The sequence below is a fragment of the Heptranchias perlo genome, chromosome 39 (assembly GCF_035084215.1).
Source record: "Heptranchias perlo isolate sHepPer1 chromosome 39, sHepPer1.hap1, whole genome shotgun sequence".
Lineage (NCBI taxonomy): Eukaryota > Metazoa > Chordata > Chondrichthyes > Hexanchiformes > Hexanchidae > Heptranchias > Heptranchias perlo.
The window spans coordinates 1,049,392-1,071,472 of NC_090363.1; the positions used below are offsets into that span (position 1 = coordinate 1,049,392).

Consider the following 22,081-nt stretch of genomic DNA (forward strand, 5'->3'; position numbering starts at 1 on the left):
TTAAAGATCGACCGTTTCTCAAGCTGATTTTGTGTATTTTAATTAATTGGCATTTATATACAAATAGAATCTAGTGCAATTTTTCCAGCTCCTTGCACTGGTATATTCGCTCTGTTACACTGGTATATTCGCTCCTTACACTGGTATATTCGCTCCGTTACACTGGTATATTCGCTCTGTTGCACCAGCTCCTTACACTGGTATATTCGGTGGGCTGGTGCCCTGTTCTGTGTCCAGTACAATCCAGGTTTCTTGATTCGGCCCAGCTCATTTCCACATAGATCACGTTTGCAGTGTCAATCCAGGGTTCCTGGACCAATACACAGATAAAGCAATAAAAACTCAACTGGGCACATAAATGCCACGGTTACTACAGCAGGTCAGAGGCTGGGTATTCTGTGGCGAGTGACTCACCTCCTGACTCCCCAAAGCCTTTCCACCATCTACAAGGCACAAGTCAGGAGTGTGATGGAATACTCTCCACTTGCCTGGATGAGTGCAGCTCCAACAACACTCAAGAAGCTCGACACCATCCAGGACAAAGCAGCCCGCTTGATTGGCACCCCATCCACCACCCTAAACATTCACTCCCTTCACCACCGGCGCACGGTGGCTGCAGTGTGTACCATCCACAGGATGCACTGCAGCAACTCGCCAAGGCTTCTTCGACAGCACCTCCCAAATCCACGACCTCTACCACCTAGAAGGACAAGGGCAGCAGGTACATGGGAACAACACCACCTGCACGTTCCCCTCCAAGTCACACACCATCCCGACTTGGAAATATATCGCCGTTCCTTCATCGTCGCTGGGTCAAAATCCTGGAACTCCCTTCCTAACAGCACTGTGGGAGAATCGTCACCACACGGACTGCAGCGGTTCAAGAAGGCGGCTCACCACCACCTTCTCGAGGGCAATTAGGGATGGGCAATAAATGCCGGCCTCGCCAGCGACACCCACATCCCATGAATGAATCTTTTTTTGAAAAAAAGACTGTCACAAAAGGATGACCAATAATGAAGCAGCTCATTGGGACGTTCAGAAGTTGTAACTCCGGCAGGCTCGTCACACACAGGGTCACCTGATCATCCTTAAAGTTTGTGCAGCGTTGAGTTCACCTCAGACTGGGGTGGGGTCGGGCCTCGGTGGAGGGACGTTTACTGCTTGGCTCTGGGGCCACTCAGATCCCCAAGTTATATCTGAGGCTGCCCCTCAAACATGGCGATGCAGGAGACAGTGAGAGCGTAGGGTTTGGGCAGGGGATTTGCTGAGACTCCCACCGCTGGCAGCAGGTCAGAACACTGAGGGTACAGCCCACGGTTTGCTGATCATTAATAAAGAGGAAAGCAGCAACTTACATTTCTATAGGGCCTTTCACAACCTCAGGATGTCCCAAAGCGCTTTACAGCCAATGAAGTACTTTTGAAGTGTAGTCACTGCTGTAATGTAGGAAACACAGCAAGATCCCACACACCCCTAACAAGATAAATGACCAGATCATCTGTTTTTAGGTGTTGGTTGAGGGATCAATATTGGCCAGGACACCAGGGGCAGTGGGATTAGTTTGGGATTGATACAGGGCTATGGGGAGAGAGTGGGGCAGTGGGATTAGTTTGGGGATTGATACAGGGCTATGGGGAGAGAGTGGGGCAGTGGGATTAGTTTGGGATTGATACAGGACTATGGGGAGAGTGGGGCACTGGGATTAGTTTGGGATTGATACAGGGCTATGGGGAGAGAGCGGGGCAGTGGGATTAGTTTGGGATTGATACAGGGCTATGGGGAGAGAGTGGGGCAGTGGGATTAGTTTAGGATTGATACAGGGCTATGGGGAGAGAGCGGGGCAGTGGGATTAGTTTGGGATTGATACAGGGCTATGGGGAGAGAGTGGGGCAGTGGGATTAGTTTGGGGATTGATACAGGGCTATGGGGAGAGAGTGGGGCAGTGGGATTAGTTTGGGATTGATACAGGACTATGGGGAGAGAGTGGGGCAGTGGGATTAGTTTGGGATTGATACAGGACTATGGGGAGAGAGCGGGGCAGTGGGATTAGTTTGGGATTGATCCAGGACTATGGGGAGAGTGCGGGGCAGTGGGATTAGTTTGGGATTGATACAGGGCTATGGGGAGAGAGTGGGGCAGTGGGATTAGTTTGGGATTGATACAGGACTATGGGGAGAGTGCGGGGCAGTGGGATTAGTTTGGGATTGATACAGGACTATGGGGAGAGAGTGGGGTAGTGGGATTAGTTTGGGATTGATACAGGGCTATGGGGAGAGAGTGGGGCAGTGGGATTAGTTTGGGATTGATACAGGACTATGGGGAGAGAGTGGGGCAGTGGGATTAGTTTGGGATTGATACAGGACTATGGGGAGAGAGTGGGGCAGTGGGATTAGTTTGGGATTGATACAGGGCTATGGGGAGAGAGTGGGGCAGTGGGATTAGTTTGGGATTGATACAGGGCTATGGGGAGAGAGCGGGGCAGTGGGATTAGTTTGGGATTGATACAGGACTATGGGGAGAGAGTGGGGCAGTGGGATTAGTTTGGGATTGATACAGGACTATGGGGAGAGAGTGGGGCAGTGGGATTAGTTTGGGATTGCTTTAGCCAGGAGCCAGAACAGACCTGATGGGCTGAATAGCCTCCTTCTGTGCTGTTCAACTCCTTGCCTGAGATCAAGGCTTCAATTTTCACCCTGTCCATCTGAGGGGAGGGCAGTTCAAAACAAGCAAGTTACCCCCAGAGACCCTCACCAATCCCGGCCGCATGATATTAACCGGCGGACATCAGCTGCTCAGTGATTCATCCCCCCGCCCCCTCCCCCCGTCCCCTCCCCCCGTTCCAGGTGGGAAGTGGACCGGGAGTTCCCAGCACCCCCCCCACCCGAAACCCCCTCCAGGAGTAAAACCTCCAGACTGGACTATTCCAATGCTCTCCTGACCGGCCTCCCATCTTCCACCCTCCGTAAACTTGAGCTCGTCCAAAACTCTGCTGCCCTGTACCCTAACTCGCACCGAGTCCCATTCACCCATCACCCCCTGTGCCCACTGACCCACATTGGCTCCCGGTCCGGGAACGCCTCCAGGTTAAAATTCTCATCCTCATGTTCAAATGGCCTCTCCCCCCTCCCCTCCCCCTCCCCCCCTCTACCTCCCCGTCTCCCCTCCCCCTATCTCTGTAACCCCCTCCAGCCCCACACCCCTCCCTATCTCTGTAACCCCCTCCAGCCCCACACCCCTCCCTATCTCTGTAACCCCCTCCAGCCCCACACCCCTCCCTATCTCTGTAACCCCCTCCAGCCCCACACCCCTCCCTATCTCTGTAACCCCCTCCAGCCCCACACCCCTATCTCTGTAACCCCCTCCAGCCCCACACCCCTCCCTATCTCTGTAACCTCCTCCAGCCCCACACCCCTCCCTATCTCTGTAACCCCCTCCAGCCCCACACCCCTCCCTATCTCTGTAACCCCCTCCAGCCCTACACCCCTCCCTATCTCTGTAACCCCCTCCAGCCCCACACCCCTCCCTATCTCTGTAACCCCCTCCAGCCCCACACCCCTCCCTATCTCTGTAACCCCCTCCAGCCCTACACCCCTCTGAGATCTCTGCACTTCTCCAATTTTTGCTTCTTGTCCATCCCCGATTTTAATCGCTCCACCATTGGCGGCCGTGCCTTCAGCTGCCTGGGCCCGAAGCTCTGGAATTCCTTCCCATAGAATCATAGGAAATTTATGGCACAGAAGGAGGCCCTTCGGCCCATCGTGTCCGCGCTGGCTGAGAAACGAGCCACCCAGCCTAATCCCACTTTCCCGTATATGATCCGTAGCCCTGCAGCTCACGGCTCTTCAGGTGCACATCCAGGGATTTTTTTAATGAGTTGAGGGTTTCTGCCTCTCCCACCCTCTCAGGCAGTGAGTTCCAGACCCCCACCACCCTCTGGGTGAAAATTCTTTTCCTCATTTCCTCCAACCCTTCTACCGATCACTTTAAATCTACGCCCCCTGGTTCTTGACCCCTCCACTAAGGGAAATAGGTCCTCCCTATCCAGTCTATCTAGGCCCCTCATAATTTTATACACCTCAATCAAATCTCCCCTCAGCCTCCTCTGTTCCAAAGAAAACAACCTCAGCCTATCCAATCTTTCCTCATAGCTAAAATTCTCCAGTCCTGGCAACATCCTCGTAAATCTCCTCTGCACATCTCTAGTGCAATTACATCCTTCCTGTAATGTGGTGACCAGGACTGTACATCGTACTCTAGGTGTAGTTTAACTAATGTTTTATACAGTTCCAGCATAACCTCCCTAAACCTCTCCGCCTCTCCGCCTCTCTCTCCTCCTTTAAGATGCTCCTTAAAAACCTACCTCTTTGGCCAAGCTTTTAGTCACCTGCCCTAATATCTCAGTCTTTGGCCTGGGGTCATGTGGGGTCATATTAGTGTGGATAGGGGATTGGTTAACGGACAGAAAGCAGAGAGTAGGAATAAACGGGTCATTCTCAGGTTGTCAGGCTGTAACTAGTGGGGTGCTGCAAGGATCAGTGCTTGGGCCTCAGCTATTTACAATCTATATTAATGACTTAGATGAAGGGACCGAGTGTAATGTATCCAAGTTTGCTGACGATACAAAGCTCGATGGGAAAGTAAGCTGTGAGGAGGACGCAGAGAGTCTGCAAAGGGATATAGACAGGTTGAGTGAGTGGGCAAGAAGGTGACAGATGGAATATAATAGAAAAACAGAATATTTTTTAAATGGTGAGAAACTATTAAATGTTGGTGTTCAGAGAGACTTGGGTGTCCTCGTACAAGAAACACAGAAAATTAGAATGCAGGTACAGCAAGCAATTAGGAAAGCAAATGGCATGTTGCCCTTTATTGCAAGGGGGTTGGAGTATAAGAGTAAGGAAGTCTTACTACAGTTGTACAGGGCTCTGGTGAGACCACACCTGGAGTACTGTGTACAGTTTTGGTCTCCTTATCAAGGAAGGATATACTTGCCTTAGAGACGGTGCAACAAAGGTTCACTAGATTGATTCCTGGGATGAGAGGGTTGTCCTATGAGGAGAGATTGAGTAGAATGGGCCTATACTCTCTGGAGTTTAGAAGAATGAGAGGTGTCTCATTGAAACTTATAAGATTCTGAGAGGACTTAACAGGGTCAAGAGGCTATTTCCACTGGCTGGAGAGTCTAGAACCAGGGGGCATAGTCTCAGGATAAGGGGTCGGCCATTTAAGACTGAGATGAGGAGGAATTTCTTCACTCAGAGGGTTGTGAATCTTTGGAATTCTCTACCCCAGAGGGCTGTGGATGCCGAGTCGTTGAGTATATTCAAGGCTGAGATCGATAGATTTTTGGACTCTCGGGGAAATCAAGGGATATGGGGATCGGGCGGGAAAGTGGAGTTGAGGTCGAAGATCAGCCATGATCTTATTGAATGGCGGAGCAGGCTCGAGCGGCCGAATGGCCTACTCCTGCTCCATGTTCTTAGGGACGTATTTCTAGGTTAGAGGCCGCTATATAAACGCAATCATGGTTAAAGGCACTATACAAATGAAAGTTGTGAATGTCCATGCTTGTGACCCGTTGCCTAATCTGAGGATGAGACTGTGGGCTCTTCCCCAGTTGATGTGGTAATCTGCGGAACTCGCCTTACGTACAGAGTGCATGTTTACAAAGAATGATTCATGTGAAGTGCGGCAGAGGTGAAGAGTGGTCTGATGATGCCCTGGTGATTTCATTACTCAACTTCTCCCTGACGCACCATTTCTAAAACTGCCAGTGAACCGTACAGCCTCCAGATCTCTTATTCTGACAGACTGTTATGACGTCTCTCCTACTCGTTCCATTTGGTGGTTAGTTCTCAAACCACCCACACAGTGTGAGTACTGCTCTTATCAATGGGTGACATGAATGTGAATTCCTATTTAAATAAAATTGTATAATATTTCCCCCACTCCCTGTACAGATAACGGCTGGGACCTAGTTTAAAGAGGATGTACAGCCTGTGTTCTCTAACAGTGTGTGGGTGAGCAATACATGGATCTAAAACTAGGTCACACGTCCAGTGTGTGAACCACATGGTGTAAAATCTGCCCAAGTCAGCACTTGATGAAACTGGTGACCTTCTAAATATTTATGTGTCACAGATCATTAAAACTGCTGTAAACTGAAACACTTCCCTCCTGGGGATTGGCACAGAGGCGTACAGAACTGGGGTTGGGGTTTGGGCGTTGGGGTATTGGGTGTTGGGGTTTTGGGTGTTGGGGTTTGGGCGTTGGGGTTTTGGGCGTTGGGGTATTGGGTGTTGGGGTTTTGGGTGTTGGGGTTTTGGGTGTTGGGGTTTTGGGTGTTGGGGTTTGGGTGTTGGGGTTTGGGCGTTGGGGTTTTGGGCGTTGGGGTTTTGGGTGTTGGGGTTTGGGCGTTGGGGTTTTGGGCGTTGGGGTTTGGGCGTTGGGGTTTTGGGCGTTGGGGTTTTGGGTGTTGGGGTTTGGGCGTTGGGGTTTTGGGCGTTGGGGTTTTGGGTGTTGGGGTTTTGGGTGTTGGGGTTTGGGCGTTGGGGTTTTGGGTGTTGGGGTTTTGGGTGTTGGGGTTTGGGCGTTGGGGTTTGGGCGTTGGGGTTTTGGGCGTTGGGGTTTGGGCGTTGGGGTTTTGGGCGTTGGGGTTTTGGGCGTTGGGGTTTGGGCGTTGGGGTTTTGGGCGTTGGGGTTTTGGGCGTTGGGGTTTGGGTGTTGGGGTTTGGGCGTTGGGGTTTTGGGTGTTGGGGTTGGGGGTTTGGGGGTTGGGGGGTTTGGGGGTTGGGGGTTTGGGTGTGGGGTTTGGGGTTTGGGGGTTTGGGTGTGGGGTTTGGGGGTGTGGGGGTTTGGGAGTTAGGGTTTGGGTGTGGGGATTTGGGTGTGGGGGTTTGGGAGTTTGGGGGTTTGGGTGTGGGGGTTTGGGTGTGGGGGTTTGGGTGTGGGGGTTTGGGGGTTTGGGAGTTTGGGTGTGGGGGTTTGGGTGTGGGGGTTTGGGGGTTTGGGAGTTTGGGGGTTTGGGGGTGTGGGGGTTTGGGGGTTTGGGTGTGGGGTTTGGGGGTTTGGGTGTGGGGTTTGGGGGTGTGGGGGTTTGGGAGTTTGGGGGTTGGGGGTTTGGGAGTTTGGGAGTTTGGGTGTGGGGTTTGGGGGTTTGGGTGTGGGGTTTGGGGGTGTGGGGGTTTGGGTGTGGGGGTTTGGGAGTTTGGGGGTTGGGGGTTTGGGAGTTTGGGAGTTTGGGTGTGGGGTTTGGGGGTTTGGGTGTGGGGTTTGGGTGTGGGGTTTGGGGGTGTGGGGGTTTGGGTGTGGGGGTTTGGGAGTTTGGGGGTTGCGGGTTTGGGAGTTTGGGGGTTTGGGAGTTTGGGGGTTTGGGAGTTGGGGGTTTGGGGTTGGGGGTTGGGGTTTGGGAGTTTGGGGGTTTGGGAGTTTGGGGGTTGGGGGTTTGGGAGTTTGGGAGTTTGGGTGTTGGGGTTTGGGAGTTTGGGGGTTTGGGAGTTTGGGGGTTTGGGAGTTTGGGGGTTTGGGAGTTTGGGGGTTTGGGAGTTGGGGGTTTGGGGTTGGGGGTTGGGGTTTGGGAGTTGGGTTTGGGTGTGAATGAATTACTTTTGAAGTGTAGTCACTGTTGTAATGTAGAAAACGCAGCAGCCAATTTGCGCACAGCAAGATCCCACAAACAGCAATGTGATAATGACCAGAATATCTCTTTTTAGCGATGTTGGTTGAGGGATCAATATTGGCCCAGGACACTGGAGATAACTCCCTGCTCTTAGAAATAGTGGCCGTGGGATCTTTTACGTCCACCTGAGAGGGCAGACGGGGCCTCAGTTTAATGTCTCATCCGAAAGGCGCCACCTCCGACAGTGCGGCGCTCCCTCAGTACTGACCCTCCGACAGTGCAGCGCTCCCTCAGAATTGACCCTCCGACAGTGCAGCGCTCCCTCAGAATTGACCCTCCGACAGTGCAGCGCTCCCTCAGAATTGACCCTCCGACAGTGCAGCGCTCCCTCAGTACTGACCCTCCGACAGTGCAGCGCTCCCTCAGTACTGACCCTCCAACAGAGCAGCGCTCCCTCAGTACTGACCCTCCGACAGTACTGCCCCTCCCTCAGTACTGACCCTCCGACAGTGCGGCGCTCCCTCAGTATTGCACTGGGAGTGTCGGCCAGTGATAGATGCAAAGAAACTCTTTCGTTCTGGGAATCCAGAATAAGAGGGTGTAATCTTGAAGTTAGAGCCAGACCGATGAGGAGTGAAATCTGGAAGCACATTTTCCACACAGAGGGTGGTGGAAATTTAGGAACTCTCTCCGCCAGGTGGCTGTGGAGGCTGGGGATCAATTGGAGCTTTGGAGACTGAGATCGATCGATCGATCGATTTTTGTTGGGTAAGGGTATTAAGGGTTATGGAACCAAGGCGGGTAAATGGAGTTAAGATACAGATCAGCCATGATCTAATTGAATGGCAGAACAGGCTTGATGGGCTGAATGGCCTCCTCCTGTTCCCATGCAGAACAAAAAAGCAAAGTACAGCACTGCACAGGAGAGAGCCCAGGTGCGAGGCTTTGTCAGAGCTGAAACTTCCGATGGATTGTCCCACCGAGAGCATTGACCCATCTTTCTCTTCCAGGTGCTGACTGACCTGTTCCCAAATTCCTGGCTCTCAGGCCCACTCCCATTTTATTTGGCTGCACTCACCTCAGGAATGGACACCTTCTCATGGGCTGGCGAATCATCTCTCACCGCAGGGGCGCCTCCACGTTCTAGAGGAGAAAGGGCAGATAAAAAGGGCACGAAGAGAGCCTGTAAGAGTGGGTGTTGTGTATAAGTCACACTGTGTTTCTAACTCTGTCCTGGGGCCGATACTTATCCCTGTCCCAACATCACGAAAACAGATTATCTGGTCATTTATTTCATTGCTGTTTGTGGGACCTCCCTGACCTCTCCGAACCTCCCTCAAGAGATAATTTTAACACGATGACTCCTCAATACTGACTCTGCAACCAGAGGAAATAGTCTTTCCCTTTTCACCCTATAAAAACTCTCCATAATTTATAGAAATCTTCTCTTCGCCTCCTCTGCCCCAGTGTAAATAGACTCAGTGCCTCAAGTCTCTCCTGTAATTTCCCATCCCTCATGCCATCCTGGTGAATCTACTCTGGATGCTCTCTATGGCTTTAACGTCCTTTCTATAACCTGGCCACAACTGCACACAGTCCCTAACTGTGGCCCGACCGATGTTTTCTACAAATCGATCGTAATCTCTCTAATCTTCTCCTCCATGCCTTTATTTATAAACCCAAAGCAATTTTAGCCCTTTTTAATGTTTTAGCTACTTTCAGGTAATTATATCTTTCTTTGTAAGAGATGAGCACAGGATAGAAATTAAACTCCCAAACGGCCAACAACACAACTCACCTTTTCTCTTCCTTTTCCTTCTGCTAAGCAGCAACAGAAATAAACAGATAAAGGCAAGAACGGAGACAGAGGCAACGACACTGACGGTAACAATGAGGCTCGTCAGGTTATTGGATTCAATGGTGCTCTGTCCTGCTGTGACAGGGGTTATTGAGACTGAAAGAACAAACAAAGAGAGCAACAAGGAGGTGTTAGAAGAGTAGTCTCTGACGAAGTAGTAGTCTCTGACAAACATTTACCTGACGAAGGAGGAAGCCTCCGAAAGCTTGTGAATTTAAAATAAAATTGCTGGACTATAACTTGGTGTTGTAAAATTGTTTACAATAGTCTCTGATCAGCCAAGAGTGACATGGTCTGCAGACCCTTTTAAACACAAGGGGTGATGTTTGTTCTTAAGAGTGATGAACAGTCAGCAAAAGTCACATCTTACAAACCAACATGGTTGATCATTATTCCGGGTGTGTGCCACCAGCCAGATCTGAAAACCATAAGTAGCAGATATCAGTGTCAGCCGTGGTTCAGAGGGAGCTCTGAGTCAGAAGGTCGTGGGTTCGAGTCCCACTCCAGAGACGTGAGCCCATAATCCACGCTGACACTCCCAGTGCAGTACTGAGGGAGCGCCGCACTGTCGGAGGGTCAGTACTGAGGGAGCGCCGCACTGTCGGAGGGTCAGTACTGAGGGAGCGCTGCACTGTCGGAGGGTCAGTACTGAGGGAGCGCCGCACTGTCTGAGGGTCAGTACTGAGGCAGTGCTGCACTGTCGGAGGGTCAGTACTGAGGGAGCGCCGCACTGTCGGAGGGTCAGTACTGAGGGAGCGCCGCACTGTCGGAGGGTCAGTACTGAGGGAGCGCCGCACTGTCGGAGGGTCAGTACTGAGGGAGCGCCGCACTGTCGGAGGGTCAGTACTGAGGGAGTGCTGCACTGTCGGAGGGTCAGTACTGAGGGAGCGCCGCACTGTCGGAGGGTCAGTACTGAGGGAGCGCCGCACTGTCGGAGGGTCAGTACTGAGGGAGCGCCGCACTGTCGGAGGGTCAGTACTGAGGGAGCGCCGCACTGTCGGAGGGTCAGTACTGAGGGAGCGCCGCACTGTCGGAGGGTCAGTACTGAGGGAGCGCCGCACTGTCGGAGGGTCAGTACTGAGGGAGCGCCGCACTGTCGGAGGGTCAGTACTGAGGGAGCGCCGCACTGTCGGAGGGTCAGTACTGAGGGAGCGCTGCACTGTCGGAGGGTCGGTACTGAGAGAGCGCTGCACTGTCGGAGGGTCAGTACTGAGGGAGCGCCGCACTGTCGGAGGGTCAGTACTGAGGGAGGGCTACACTGTCAGAGGGTCAGTACTGAGGGAGGGCTACACTGTCGGAGGGTCAGTACTGAGGGAGTGCCGCACTGTTGGAGGGTCAGTACTGAGGGAGGGCTACACTGTCGGAGGGTCAGTACTGAGGGAGTGCTGCCCTTTCGGAGGGTCAATACTGAGGGAGCGCTGCACTGTCGAAGGGGCCATCTTTCGGATGAGACGTTAAACCGAGGCCCCGTCTGCCCTCTCAGGTGGATGTAAAAGATCCCACAGCCACTCTTCAAAGAACAGCAGGGGAATTCTCCCCGGTGTCCTGGGCCAATATTTATCTCTCACCCAACATCCCTAAAAACAGATTACCTGATCATTAATTGCTGTTTGTGGGATCTTGCTGTGCGCAGATTGGCTGTCGCGTTTCCTACATTACAACAGTGACTACACTTCCAAAAGTACTTCATTGGCTGTAAAGCGCTTTGGGACGTCCTGAGGTGGTGAGAGGTGCTGTAGAATTCCCCGTTCAATCATTTCTACACAATCAGTGAATGAACACAGGAACATTGATCTCCAGATCAGCGAGTTACTGAAAGGTGCACCTATTAAATGGAAACACATGGAGTTTCTCCAATCAAGGGCTCCCAATGAGGAGCAGTGTTCACAGGGAGCTCTGCTTGGGAAATTGCAGCAACTCAGCCATTAAATTATTACCCGGTGGGAAATCAAGGAATTCAGGCATGAAGCAGAGCTGAGCTGAGCCTTCCACCAAAATGTTCATCAATTCCAGATACCAAACGAAACATCGAAAACCTAACAATGACGACACTCTGGACAATTAACAACTGGTACCTAATCTGAACACACACTGTGATATAGACTTTACCTGAACACACTCTGTGATATAGACTTTACCTGAACACACACTGTGATATAGACTTTACCTGAACACACTCTGTGATATAGACTTTACCTGAACACACTCTGTGATATAGACTTTACCTGAACACACACTGTGATATAGACTTTACCTGAACACACTCTGTGATATAGACTTTACCTGAACACACTGTGATATAGACTTTACCTGAACACACTGTGATATAGACTTTACCTGAACACACTCTGTGATATAGACTTTACCTGAACACACACTGTGATATAGACTTTACCTGAACACACTGTGATATAGACTTTACCTGAACACACTGTGATATAGACTTTACCTGAACACACTGTGATATAGACTTTACCTGAACACTCTGTGATATAGACTTTACCTGAACACACTGTGATATAGACTTTACCTGAACACACTGTGATATAGACTTTACCTGAACACTGTGATATAGACTTTACCTGAACACACACTGTGATATAGACTTTACCTGAACACACACTGTGATATAGACTTTACCTGAACACACTGTGATATAGACTTTACCTGAACACTCTGTGATATAGACTTTACCTGAACACACACTGTGATATAGACTTTACCTGAACACACACTGTGATATAGACTTTACCTGAACACTCTGTGATATAGACTTTACCTGAACACACTGTGATATAGACTTTACCTGAACACACACTGTGATATAGACTTTACCTGAACACACACTGTGATATAGACTTTACCTGAACACTCTGTGATATAGACTTTACCTGAACACACACTGTGATATAGACTTTACCTGAACACTCTGTGATATAGACTTTACCTGAACACACTGTGATATAGACTTTACCTGAACACACACTGTGATATAGACTTTACCTGAACACACTGTGATATAGACTTTACCTGAACACACTGTGATATAGACTTTACCTGAACACACACTGTGATATAGACTTTACCTGAACACACTGTGATATAGACTTTACCTGAACACACACTGTGATATAGACTTTACCTGAACACACTGTGATATAGACTTTACCTGAACACACTGTGATATAGACTTTACCTGAACACACACTGTGATATAGACTTTACCTGAACACACACTGTGATATAGACTTTACCTGAACACACTGTGATATAGACTTTACCTGAACACTCTGTGATATAGACTTTACCTGAACACACACTGTGATATAGACTTTACCTGAACACTCTGTGATATAGACTTTACCTGAACACACTGTGATATAGACTTTACCTGAACACACTGTGATATAGACTTTACCTGAACACACTCTGTGATATAGACTTTACCTGAACACTCTGTGATTTAGACTTTACCTGAACACACACTGTGATATAGACTTTACCTGAACACACACTGTGATATAGACTTTACCTGAACACACACTGTGATATAGACTTTACCTGAACACACTGTGATATAGACTTTACCTGAACACTCTGTGATATAGACTTTACCTGAACACACACTGTGATATAGACTTTACCTGAACACACTCTGTGATATAGACTTTACCTGAACACACACTGTGATATAGACTTTACCTGAACACACACTGTGATATAGACTTTACCTGAACACACTCTGTGATATAGACTTTACCTGAACACACTGTGATATAGACTTTACCTGAACACTCTGTGATATAGACTTTACCTGAACACACTGTGATATAGACTTTACCTGAACACTCTGTGATATAGACTTTACCTGAACACACACTGTGATATAGACTTTACCTGAACACACTGTGATATAGACTTTACCTGAACACACACTGTGATATAGACTTTACCTGAACACACACTGTGATATAGACTTTACCTGAACACACTGTGATATAGACTTTACCTGAACACACACTGTGATATAGACTTTACCTGAACACACTCTGTGATATAGACTTTACCTGAACACACACTGTGATATAGACTTTACCTGAACACACACTGTGATATAGACTTTACCTGAACACACACTGTGATATAGACTTTACCTGAACACACTCTGTGATATAGACTTTACCTGAACACACTGTGATATAGACTTTACCTGAACACACTGTGATATAGACTTTACCTGAACACACTCTGTGATATAGACTTTACCTGAACACACTGTGATATAGACTTTACCTGAACACACTCTGTGATATAGACTTTACCTGAACACACTCTGTGATATAGACTTTACCTGAACACACTGTGATATAGACTTTACCTGAACACACTCTGTGATATAGACTTTACCTGAACACACTCTGTGATATAGACTTTACCTGAACACACACTGTGATATAGACTTTACCTGAACACACTCTGTGATATAGACTTTACCTGAACACACTGTGATATAGACTTTACCTGAACACACTGTGATATAGACTTTACCTGAACACTGTGATATAGACTTTACCTGAACACACACTGTGATATAGACTTTACCTGAACACACACTGTGATATAGACTTTACCTGAACACACTGTGATATAGACTTTACCTGAACACTCTGTGATATAGACTTTACCTGAACACACACTGTGATATAGACTTTACCTGAACACACACTGTGATATAGACTTTACCTGAACACTCTGTGATATAGACTTTACCTGAACACACTGTGATATAGACTTTACCTGAACACACACTGTGATATAGACTTTACCTGAACACACACTGTGATATAGACTTTACCTGAACACTCTGTGATATAGACTTTACCTGAACACACACTGTGATATAGACTTTACCTGAACACTCTGTGATATAGACTTTACCTGAACACACTGTGATATAGACTTTACCTGAACACACACTGTGATATAGACTTTACCTGAACACACTGTGATATAGACTTTACCTGAACACACTGTGATATAGACTTTACCTGAACACACACTGTGATATAGACTTTACCTGAACACACTGTGATATAGACTTTACCTGAACACACACTGTGATATAGACTTTACCTGAACACACTGTGATATAGACTTTACCTGAACACACTGTGATATAGACTTTACCTGAACACACACTGTGATATAGACTTTACCTGAACACACACTGTGATATAGACTTTACCTGAACACACTGTGATATAGACTTTACCTGAACACTCTGTGATATAGACTTTACCTGAACACACACTGTGATATAGACTTTACCTGAACACTCTGTGATATAGACTTTACCTGAACACACTGTGATATAGACTTTACCTGAACACACACTGTGATATAGACTTTACCTGAACACACTGTGATATAGACTTTACCTGAACACACTGTGATATAGACTTTACCTGAACACACTCTGTGATATAGACTTTACCTGAACACTCTGTGATTTAGACTTTACCTGAACACACACTGTGATATAGACTTTACCTGAACACACACTGTGATATAGACTTTACCTGAACACACTGTGATATAGACTTTACCTGAACACACTGTGATATAGACTTTACCTGAACACACTGTGATATAGACTTTACCTGAACACACTCTGTGATATAGACTTTACCTGAACACTCTGTGATATAGACTTTACCTGAACACACACTGTGATATAGACTTTACCTGAACACACTGTGATATAGACTTTACCTGAACACACTGTGATATAGACTTTACCTGAACACACACTGTGATATAGACTTTACCTGAACACACACTGTGATATAGACTTTACCTGAACACACTGTGATATAGACTTTACCTGAACACTCTGTGATATAGACTTTACCTGAACACACACTGTGATATAGACTTTACCTGAACACACACTGTGATATAGACTTTACCTGAACACACACTGTGATATCGACTTTACCTGAACACACACTGTGATATAGACTTTACCTGAACACACTGTGATATAGACTTTACCTGAACACTCTGTGATTTAGACTTTACCTGAACACACACTGTGATATAGACTTTACCTGAACACACTCTGTGATATAGACTTTACCTGAACACACACTGTGATATAGACTTTACCTGAACACTGTGATATAGACTTTACCTGAACACACTGTGATATAGACTTTACCTGAACACACTGTGATATAGACTTTACCTGAACACACTGTGATATAGACTTTACCTGAACACACACTGTGATATAGACTTTACCTGAACACACTGTGATATAGACTTTACCTGAACACACTCTGTGATATAGACTTTACCTGAACACACTGTGATATAGACTTTACCTGAACACACACTGTGATATAGACTTTACCTGAACACACACTGTGATATAGACTTTACCTGAACACACTCTGTGATATAGACTTTACCTGAACACACTGTGATATAGACTTTACCTGAACACACTGTGATATAGACTTTACCTGAACACACTCTGTGATATAGACTTTACCTGAACACACTCTGTGATATAGACTTTACCTGAACACACTGTGATATAGACTTTACCTGAACACACTCTGTGATATAGACTTTACCTGAACACACTCTGTGATATAGACTTTACCTGAACACACACTGTGATATAGACTTTACCTGAACACACTCTGTGATATAGACTTTACCTGAACACACTGTGATATAGACTTTACCTGAACACACTGTGATATAGACTTTACCTGAACACTGTGATATAGACTTTACCTGAACACACACTGTGATATAGACTTTACCTGAACACACACTGTGATATAGACTTTACCTGAACACACTGTGATATAGACTTTACCTGAACACTCTGTGATATAGACTTTACCTGAACACACACTGTGATATAGACTTTACCTGAACACACACTGTGATATAGACTTTACCTGAACACTCTGTGATATAGACTTTACCTGAACACACTGTGATATAGACTTTACCTGAACACACACTGTGATATAGACTTTACCTGAACACACACTGTGATATAGACTTTACCTGAACACTCTGTGATATAGACTTTACCTGAACACACACTGTGATATAGACTTTACCTGAACACTCTGTGATATAGACTTTACCTGAACACACTGTGATATAGACTTTACCTGAACACACACTGTGATATAGACTTTACCTGAACACACTGTGATATAGACTTTACCTGAACACACTGTGATATAGACTTTACCTGAACACACACTGTGATATAGACTTTACCTGAACACACTGTGATATAGACTTTACCTGAACACACACTGTGATATAGACTTTACCTGAACACACTGTGATATAGACTTTACCTGAACACACTGTGATATAGACTTTACCTGAACACACACTGTGATATAGACTTTACCTGAACACACACTGTGATATAGACTTTACCTGAACACACTGTGATATAGACTTTACCTGAACACACACTGTGATATAGACTTTACCTGAACACACTGTGATATAGACTTTACCTGAACACACACTGTGATATAGACTTTACCTGAACACACACTGTGATATAGACTTTACCTGAACACACTGTGATATAGACTTTACCTGAACACACTGTGATATAGACTTTACCTGAACACACACTGTGATATAGACTTTACCTGAACACATTGTGATATAGACTTTACCTGAACACACTGTGATATAGACTTTACCTGAACACACTCTGTGATATAGACTTTACCTGAACACTCTGTGATTTAGACTTTACCTGAACACACACTGTGATATAGACTTTACCTGAACACACACTGTGATATCGACTTTACCTGAACACACACTGTGATATAGACTTTACCTGAACACACTGTGATATAGACTTTACCTGAACACTCTGTGATATAGACTTTACCTGAACACACACTGTGATATAGACTTTACCTGAACACACACTGTGATATAGACTTTACCTGAACACACACTGTGATATAGACTTTACCTGAACACACACTGTGATATAGACTTTACCTGAACACACTCTGTGATATAGACTTTACCTGAACACACTGTGATATAGACTTTACCTGAACACTCTGTGATATAGACTTTACCTGAACACACTGTGATATAGACTTTACCTGAACACTCTGTGATATAGACTTTACCTGAACACACACTGTGATATAGACTTTACCTGAACACACTGTGATATAGACTTTACCTGAACACACACTGTGATATAGACTTTACCTGAACACACACTGTGATATAGACTTTACCTGAACACACTGTGATATAGACTTTACCTGAACACACACTGTGATATAGACTTTACCTGAACACACTCTGTGATATAGACTTTACCTGAACACACACTGTGATATAGACTTTACCTGAACACACACTGTGATATAGACTTTACCTGAACACACACTGTGATATAGACTTTACCTGAACACACTCTGTGATATAGACTTTACCTGAACACACTGTGATATAGACTTTACCTGAACACACTGTGATATAGACTTTACCTGAACACACTCTGTGATATAGACTTTACCTGAACACACTGTGATATAGACTTTACCTGAACACACTCTGTGATATAGACTTTACCTGAACACACTGTGATATAGACTTTACCTGAACACACTGTGATATAGACTTTACCTGAACACACTGTGATATAGACTTTACCTGAACACTCTGTGATATAGACTTTACCTGAACACACTCTGTGATATAGACTTTACCTGAACACACACTGTGATATAGACTTTACCTGAACACACACTGTGATATAGACTTTACCTGAACACACACTGTGATATAGACTTTACCTGAACACACTGTGATATAGACTTTACCTGAACACACTCTGTGATATAGACTTTACCTGAACACACACTGTGATATAGACTTTACCTGAACACACTGTGATATAGACTTTACCTGAACACACTGTGATATAGACTTTACCTGAACACACTCTGTGATATAGACTTTACCTGAACACACACTGTGATATAGACTTTACCTGAACACACTGTGATATAGACTTTACCTGAACACACTCTGTGATATAGACTTTACCTGAACACACACTGTGATATAGACTTTACCTGAACACACTGTGATATAGACTTTACCTGAACACACACTGTGATATAGACTTTACCTGAACACTCTGTGATATAGACTTTACCTGAACACACTCTGTGATATAGACTTTACCTGAACACACACTGTGATATAGACTTTACCTGAACACACACTGTGATATAGACTTTACCTGAACACACACTGTGATATAGACTTTACCTGAACACACTCTGTGATATAGACTTTACCTGAACACACACTGTGATATAGACTTTACCTGAACACACACTGTGATATAGACTTTACCTGAACACTCTGTGATATAGACTTTACCTGAACACACTCTGTGATATAGACTTTACCTGAACACACTGTGATATAGACTTTACCTGAACACTCTGTGATATAGACTTTACCTGAACACACTGTGATATAGACTTTACCTGAACACACACTGTGATATAGACTTTACCTGAACACACTGTGATATAGACTTTACCTGAACACACTCTGTGATATAGACTTTACCTGAACACACTGTGATATAGACTTTACCTGAACACACACTGTGATATAGACTTTACCTGAACACACTGTGATATAGACTTTACCTGAACACACACTGTGATATAGACTTTACCTGAACACATACTGTGATATAGACTTTACCTGAACACACTCTGTGATATAGACTTTACCTGAACACTGTGATATAGACTTTACCTGAACACATACTGTGATATAGACTTTACCTGAACACTCTGTGATATAGACTTTACCTGAACACTCTGTGATATAGACTTTACCTGAACACACTGTGATATCGACTTTACCTGAACACTCTGTGATATAGACTTTACCTGAACACTCTGTGATATAGACTTTACCTGAACACTCTGTGATATAGACTTTACCTGAACACACACTGTGATATAGACTTTACCTGAACACACTGTGATATAGACTTTACCTGAACACACACTGTGATATAGACTTTACCTGAACACACTGTGATATAGACTTTACCTGAACACTCTGTGATATAGACTTTACCTGAACACTCTGTGATATAGACTTTACCTGAACACTCTGTGATATAGACTTTACCTGAACACTCTGTGATATAGACTTTACCTGAACACTCTGTGATATAGACTTTACCTGAACACACACTGTGATATAGACTTTACCTGAACACACTGTGATATAGACTTTACCTGAACACACACTGTGATATAGACTTTACCTGAACACACTGTGATATAGACTTTACCTGAACACACACTGTGATATAGACTTTACCTGAACACACACTGTGATATAGACTTTACCTGAACACACTGTGATATAGACTTTACCTGAACACACACTGTGATATAGACTTTACCTGAACACACACTGTGATATAGACTTTACCTGAACACACACTGTGATATAGACTTTACCTGAACACACTGTGATATAGACTTTACCTGAACACTCTGTGATTTAGACTTTACCTGAACACACACTGTGATATAGACTTTACCTGAACACACTCTGTGATATAGACTTTACCTGAACACACACTGTGATATAGACTTTACCTGAACACTGTGATATAGACTTTACCTGAACACACTGTGATATAGACTTTACCTGAACACACTGTGATATAGACTTTACCTGAACACACTGTGATATAGACTTTACCTGAACACACACTGTGATATAGACTTTACCTGAACACACTGTGATATAGACTTTACCTGAACACACTGTGATATAGACTTTACCTGAACACACACTGTGATATAGACTTTACCTGAACACACACTGTGATATAGACTTTACCTGAACACACTGTGATATAGACTTTACCTGAACACTCTGTGATATAGACTTTACCTGAACACACTGTGATATAGACTTTACCTGAACACACTGTGATATAGACTTTACCTGAACACACTGTGATATAGACTTTACCTGAACACACTGTGATATAGACTTTACCTGAACACACTCTGTGATATAGACTTTACCTGAACACACTCTGTGATATAGACTTTACCTGAACACACACTGTGATATAGACTTTACCTGAACACACTGTGATATAGACTTTACCTGAACACACACTGTGATATAGACTTTACCTGAACACACTCTGTGATATAGACTTTACCTGAACACACTCTGTGATATAGACTTTACCTGAACACACTGTGATATAGACTTTACCTGAACACTCTGTGATTTAGACTTTACCTGAACACACTGTGATATAGACTTTACCTGAACACACACTGTGATATAGACTTTACCTGAACACTCTGTGATTTAGACTTTACCTGGTGCGGAGGTCACAGTTAAATTGATGGTTGCTCGGATTATGTTCTGAGACTGTGTCACGGTGATCTGGTAAACTCCGCTGTCACTCAGTTGCAGATTGTGAATCAGCAATGATGCATTGGGGTATATGAGCACCCGGTGTTTGTACCGTTCACTGGTGTAACCTGTCTGTGGCTGAGTGGAGCTGCTGGCTGCAGGGTGTGAGGCACTGTAGGACAGCACAGGGAGACCCCCTGTTAAATAATCCCAATTCATCCTCACGTAGCCCGACGGGTTTGAAGACACATAAGATACTGGCAGAAGAACGGATCGATTGGCAGTGCCAGTCACAGGGTTGAGGGAGACATCCAGTTTAAGAGCATCGACAGAGACTGTCAGAAATCACAAGAGAATCATAGAATCATAGAATCATAGAAGTTACAACATGGAAACAGGCCCTTCGGCCCAACATGTCCATGTCGCCCAGTTTATACCACTAAGCTAGTCCCAATTGCCTGCACTTGGCCCATATCCCTCGATACCCATCTTACCCATGTAACTGTCCAAATGCTTTTTAAAAGACAAAATTGTACCCGCCTCTACTACTGCCTCTGGCAGCTCGTTCCAGACACTCACCACCCTTTGAGTGAAAAAATTGCCCCTCTGGATCCTTTTGTATCTCTCCCCTCTCACCTTAAATCTGTGCCCCCTCGTTATAGACTCCCCTACCTTTGGGAAAAGATTTTGACTATCGACCTTATCTATGCCCCTCATTATTTTATAGACTTCTATAAGATCACCCCTTAACCTCCTACTCTCCAGGGAATAAAGTCCCAGTCTGTCTAACCTCTCCCTGTAAGTCAAACCATCAAGTCCCGGTAGCATCCTAGTAAATCTTTTCTGCACTCTTTCTAGTTTAATAATATCCTTTCTATAATAGGGTGACCAGAACTGTACACAGTATTCCAAGTGTGGCCTCACCAATGCCCTGTACAACTTCAACAAGACATCCCAACTCCTGCATTCAATGTTCTGACCAATGAAACCAAGCATGCTGAATGCCTTCTTCACCACCCTATCCACCTGTGACTCCACTTTCAAGGAGCTATGAATCTGTACTCCTAGATCTCTTTGTTCTATAA

The 22,081-nt window shown here is 45.5% G+C and overlaps 2 protein-coding genes and 1 long non-coding RNA gene across 3 annotated transcripts in view; 1 reads left to right on the forward strand and 2 right to left on the reverse strand.

Moving 5' to 3' along the window:
* Positions 1 to 14: 14 nt before the first annotated feature.
* LOC137305036 (carcinoembryonic antigen-related cell adhesion molecule 4-like) overlaps positions 15 to 22,081 on the reverse strand; it is a 32,932-nt gene continuing 10,865 nt past the window's right edge. The window contains exons 3-6 of the mRNA XM_067973803.1: positions 20,960 to 21,331; positions 9,420 to 9,575; positions 8,700 to 8,764; positions 15 to 310 (exon numbers count right to left, since the gene is read on the reverse strand). Coding sequence (XP_067829904.1) covers positions 158 to 310; positions 8,700 to 8,764; positions 9,420 to 9,575; positions 20,960 to 21,331 — 746 coding nt within the window. The 3' untranslated portion in view covers positions 15 to 157. The remainder of the gene's footprint in view (positions 311 to 8,699; positions 8,765 to 9,419; positions 9,576 to 20,959; positions 21,332 to 22,081) is intronic.
* Positions 5,664 to 9,707, forward strand: LOC137305038 (uncharacterized). Its single transcript, XR_010958658.1, has 3 exons — positions 5,664 to 5,876; positions 8,632 to 8,806; positions 9,451 to 9,707. It is a non-coding gene; the product is annotated as an uncharacterized lncRNA (long non-coding RNA).
* LOC137305302 (uncharacterized) lies at positions 6,149 to 8,618 on the reverse strand. The gene is made up of 2 exons (XM_067974150.1): positions 8,602 to 8,618; positions 6,149 to 7,607 (listed from the first exon to the last, which is right to left on the reverse strand). The coding sequence occupies exons 1-2, from the start codon at positions 8,616 to 8,618 to the stop codon at positions 6,149 to 6,151; spliced, it is 1,476 nt and encodes a 491-aa protein (XP_067830251.1).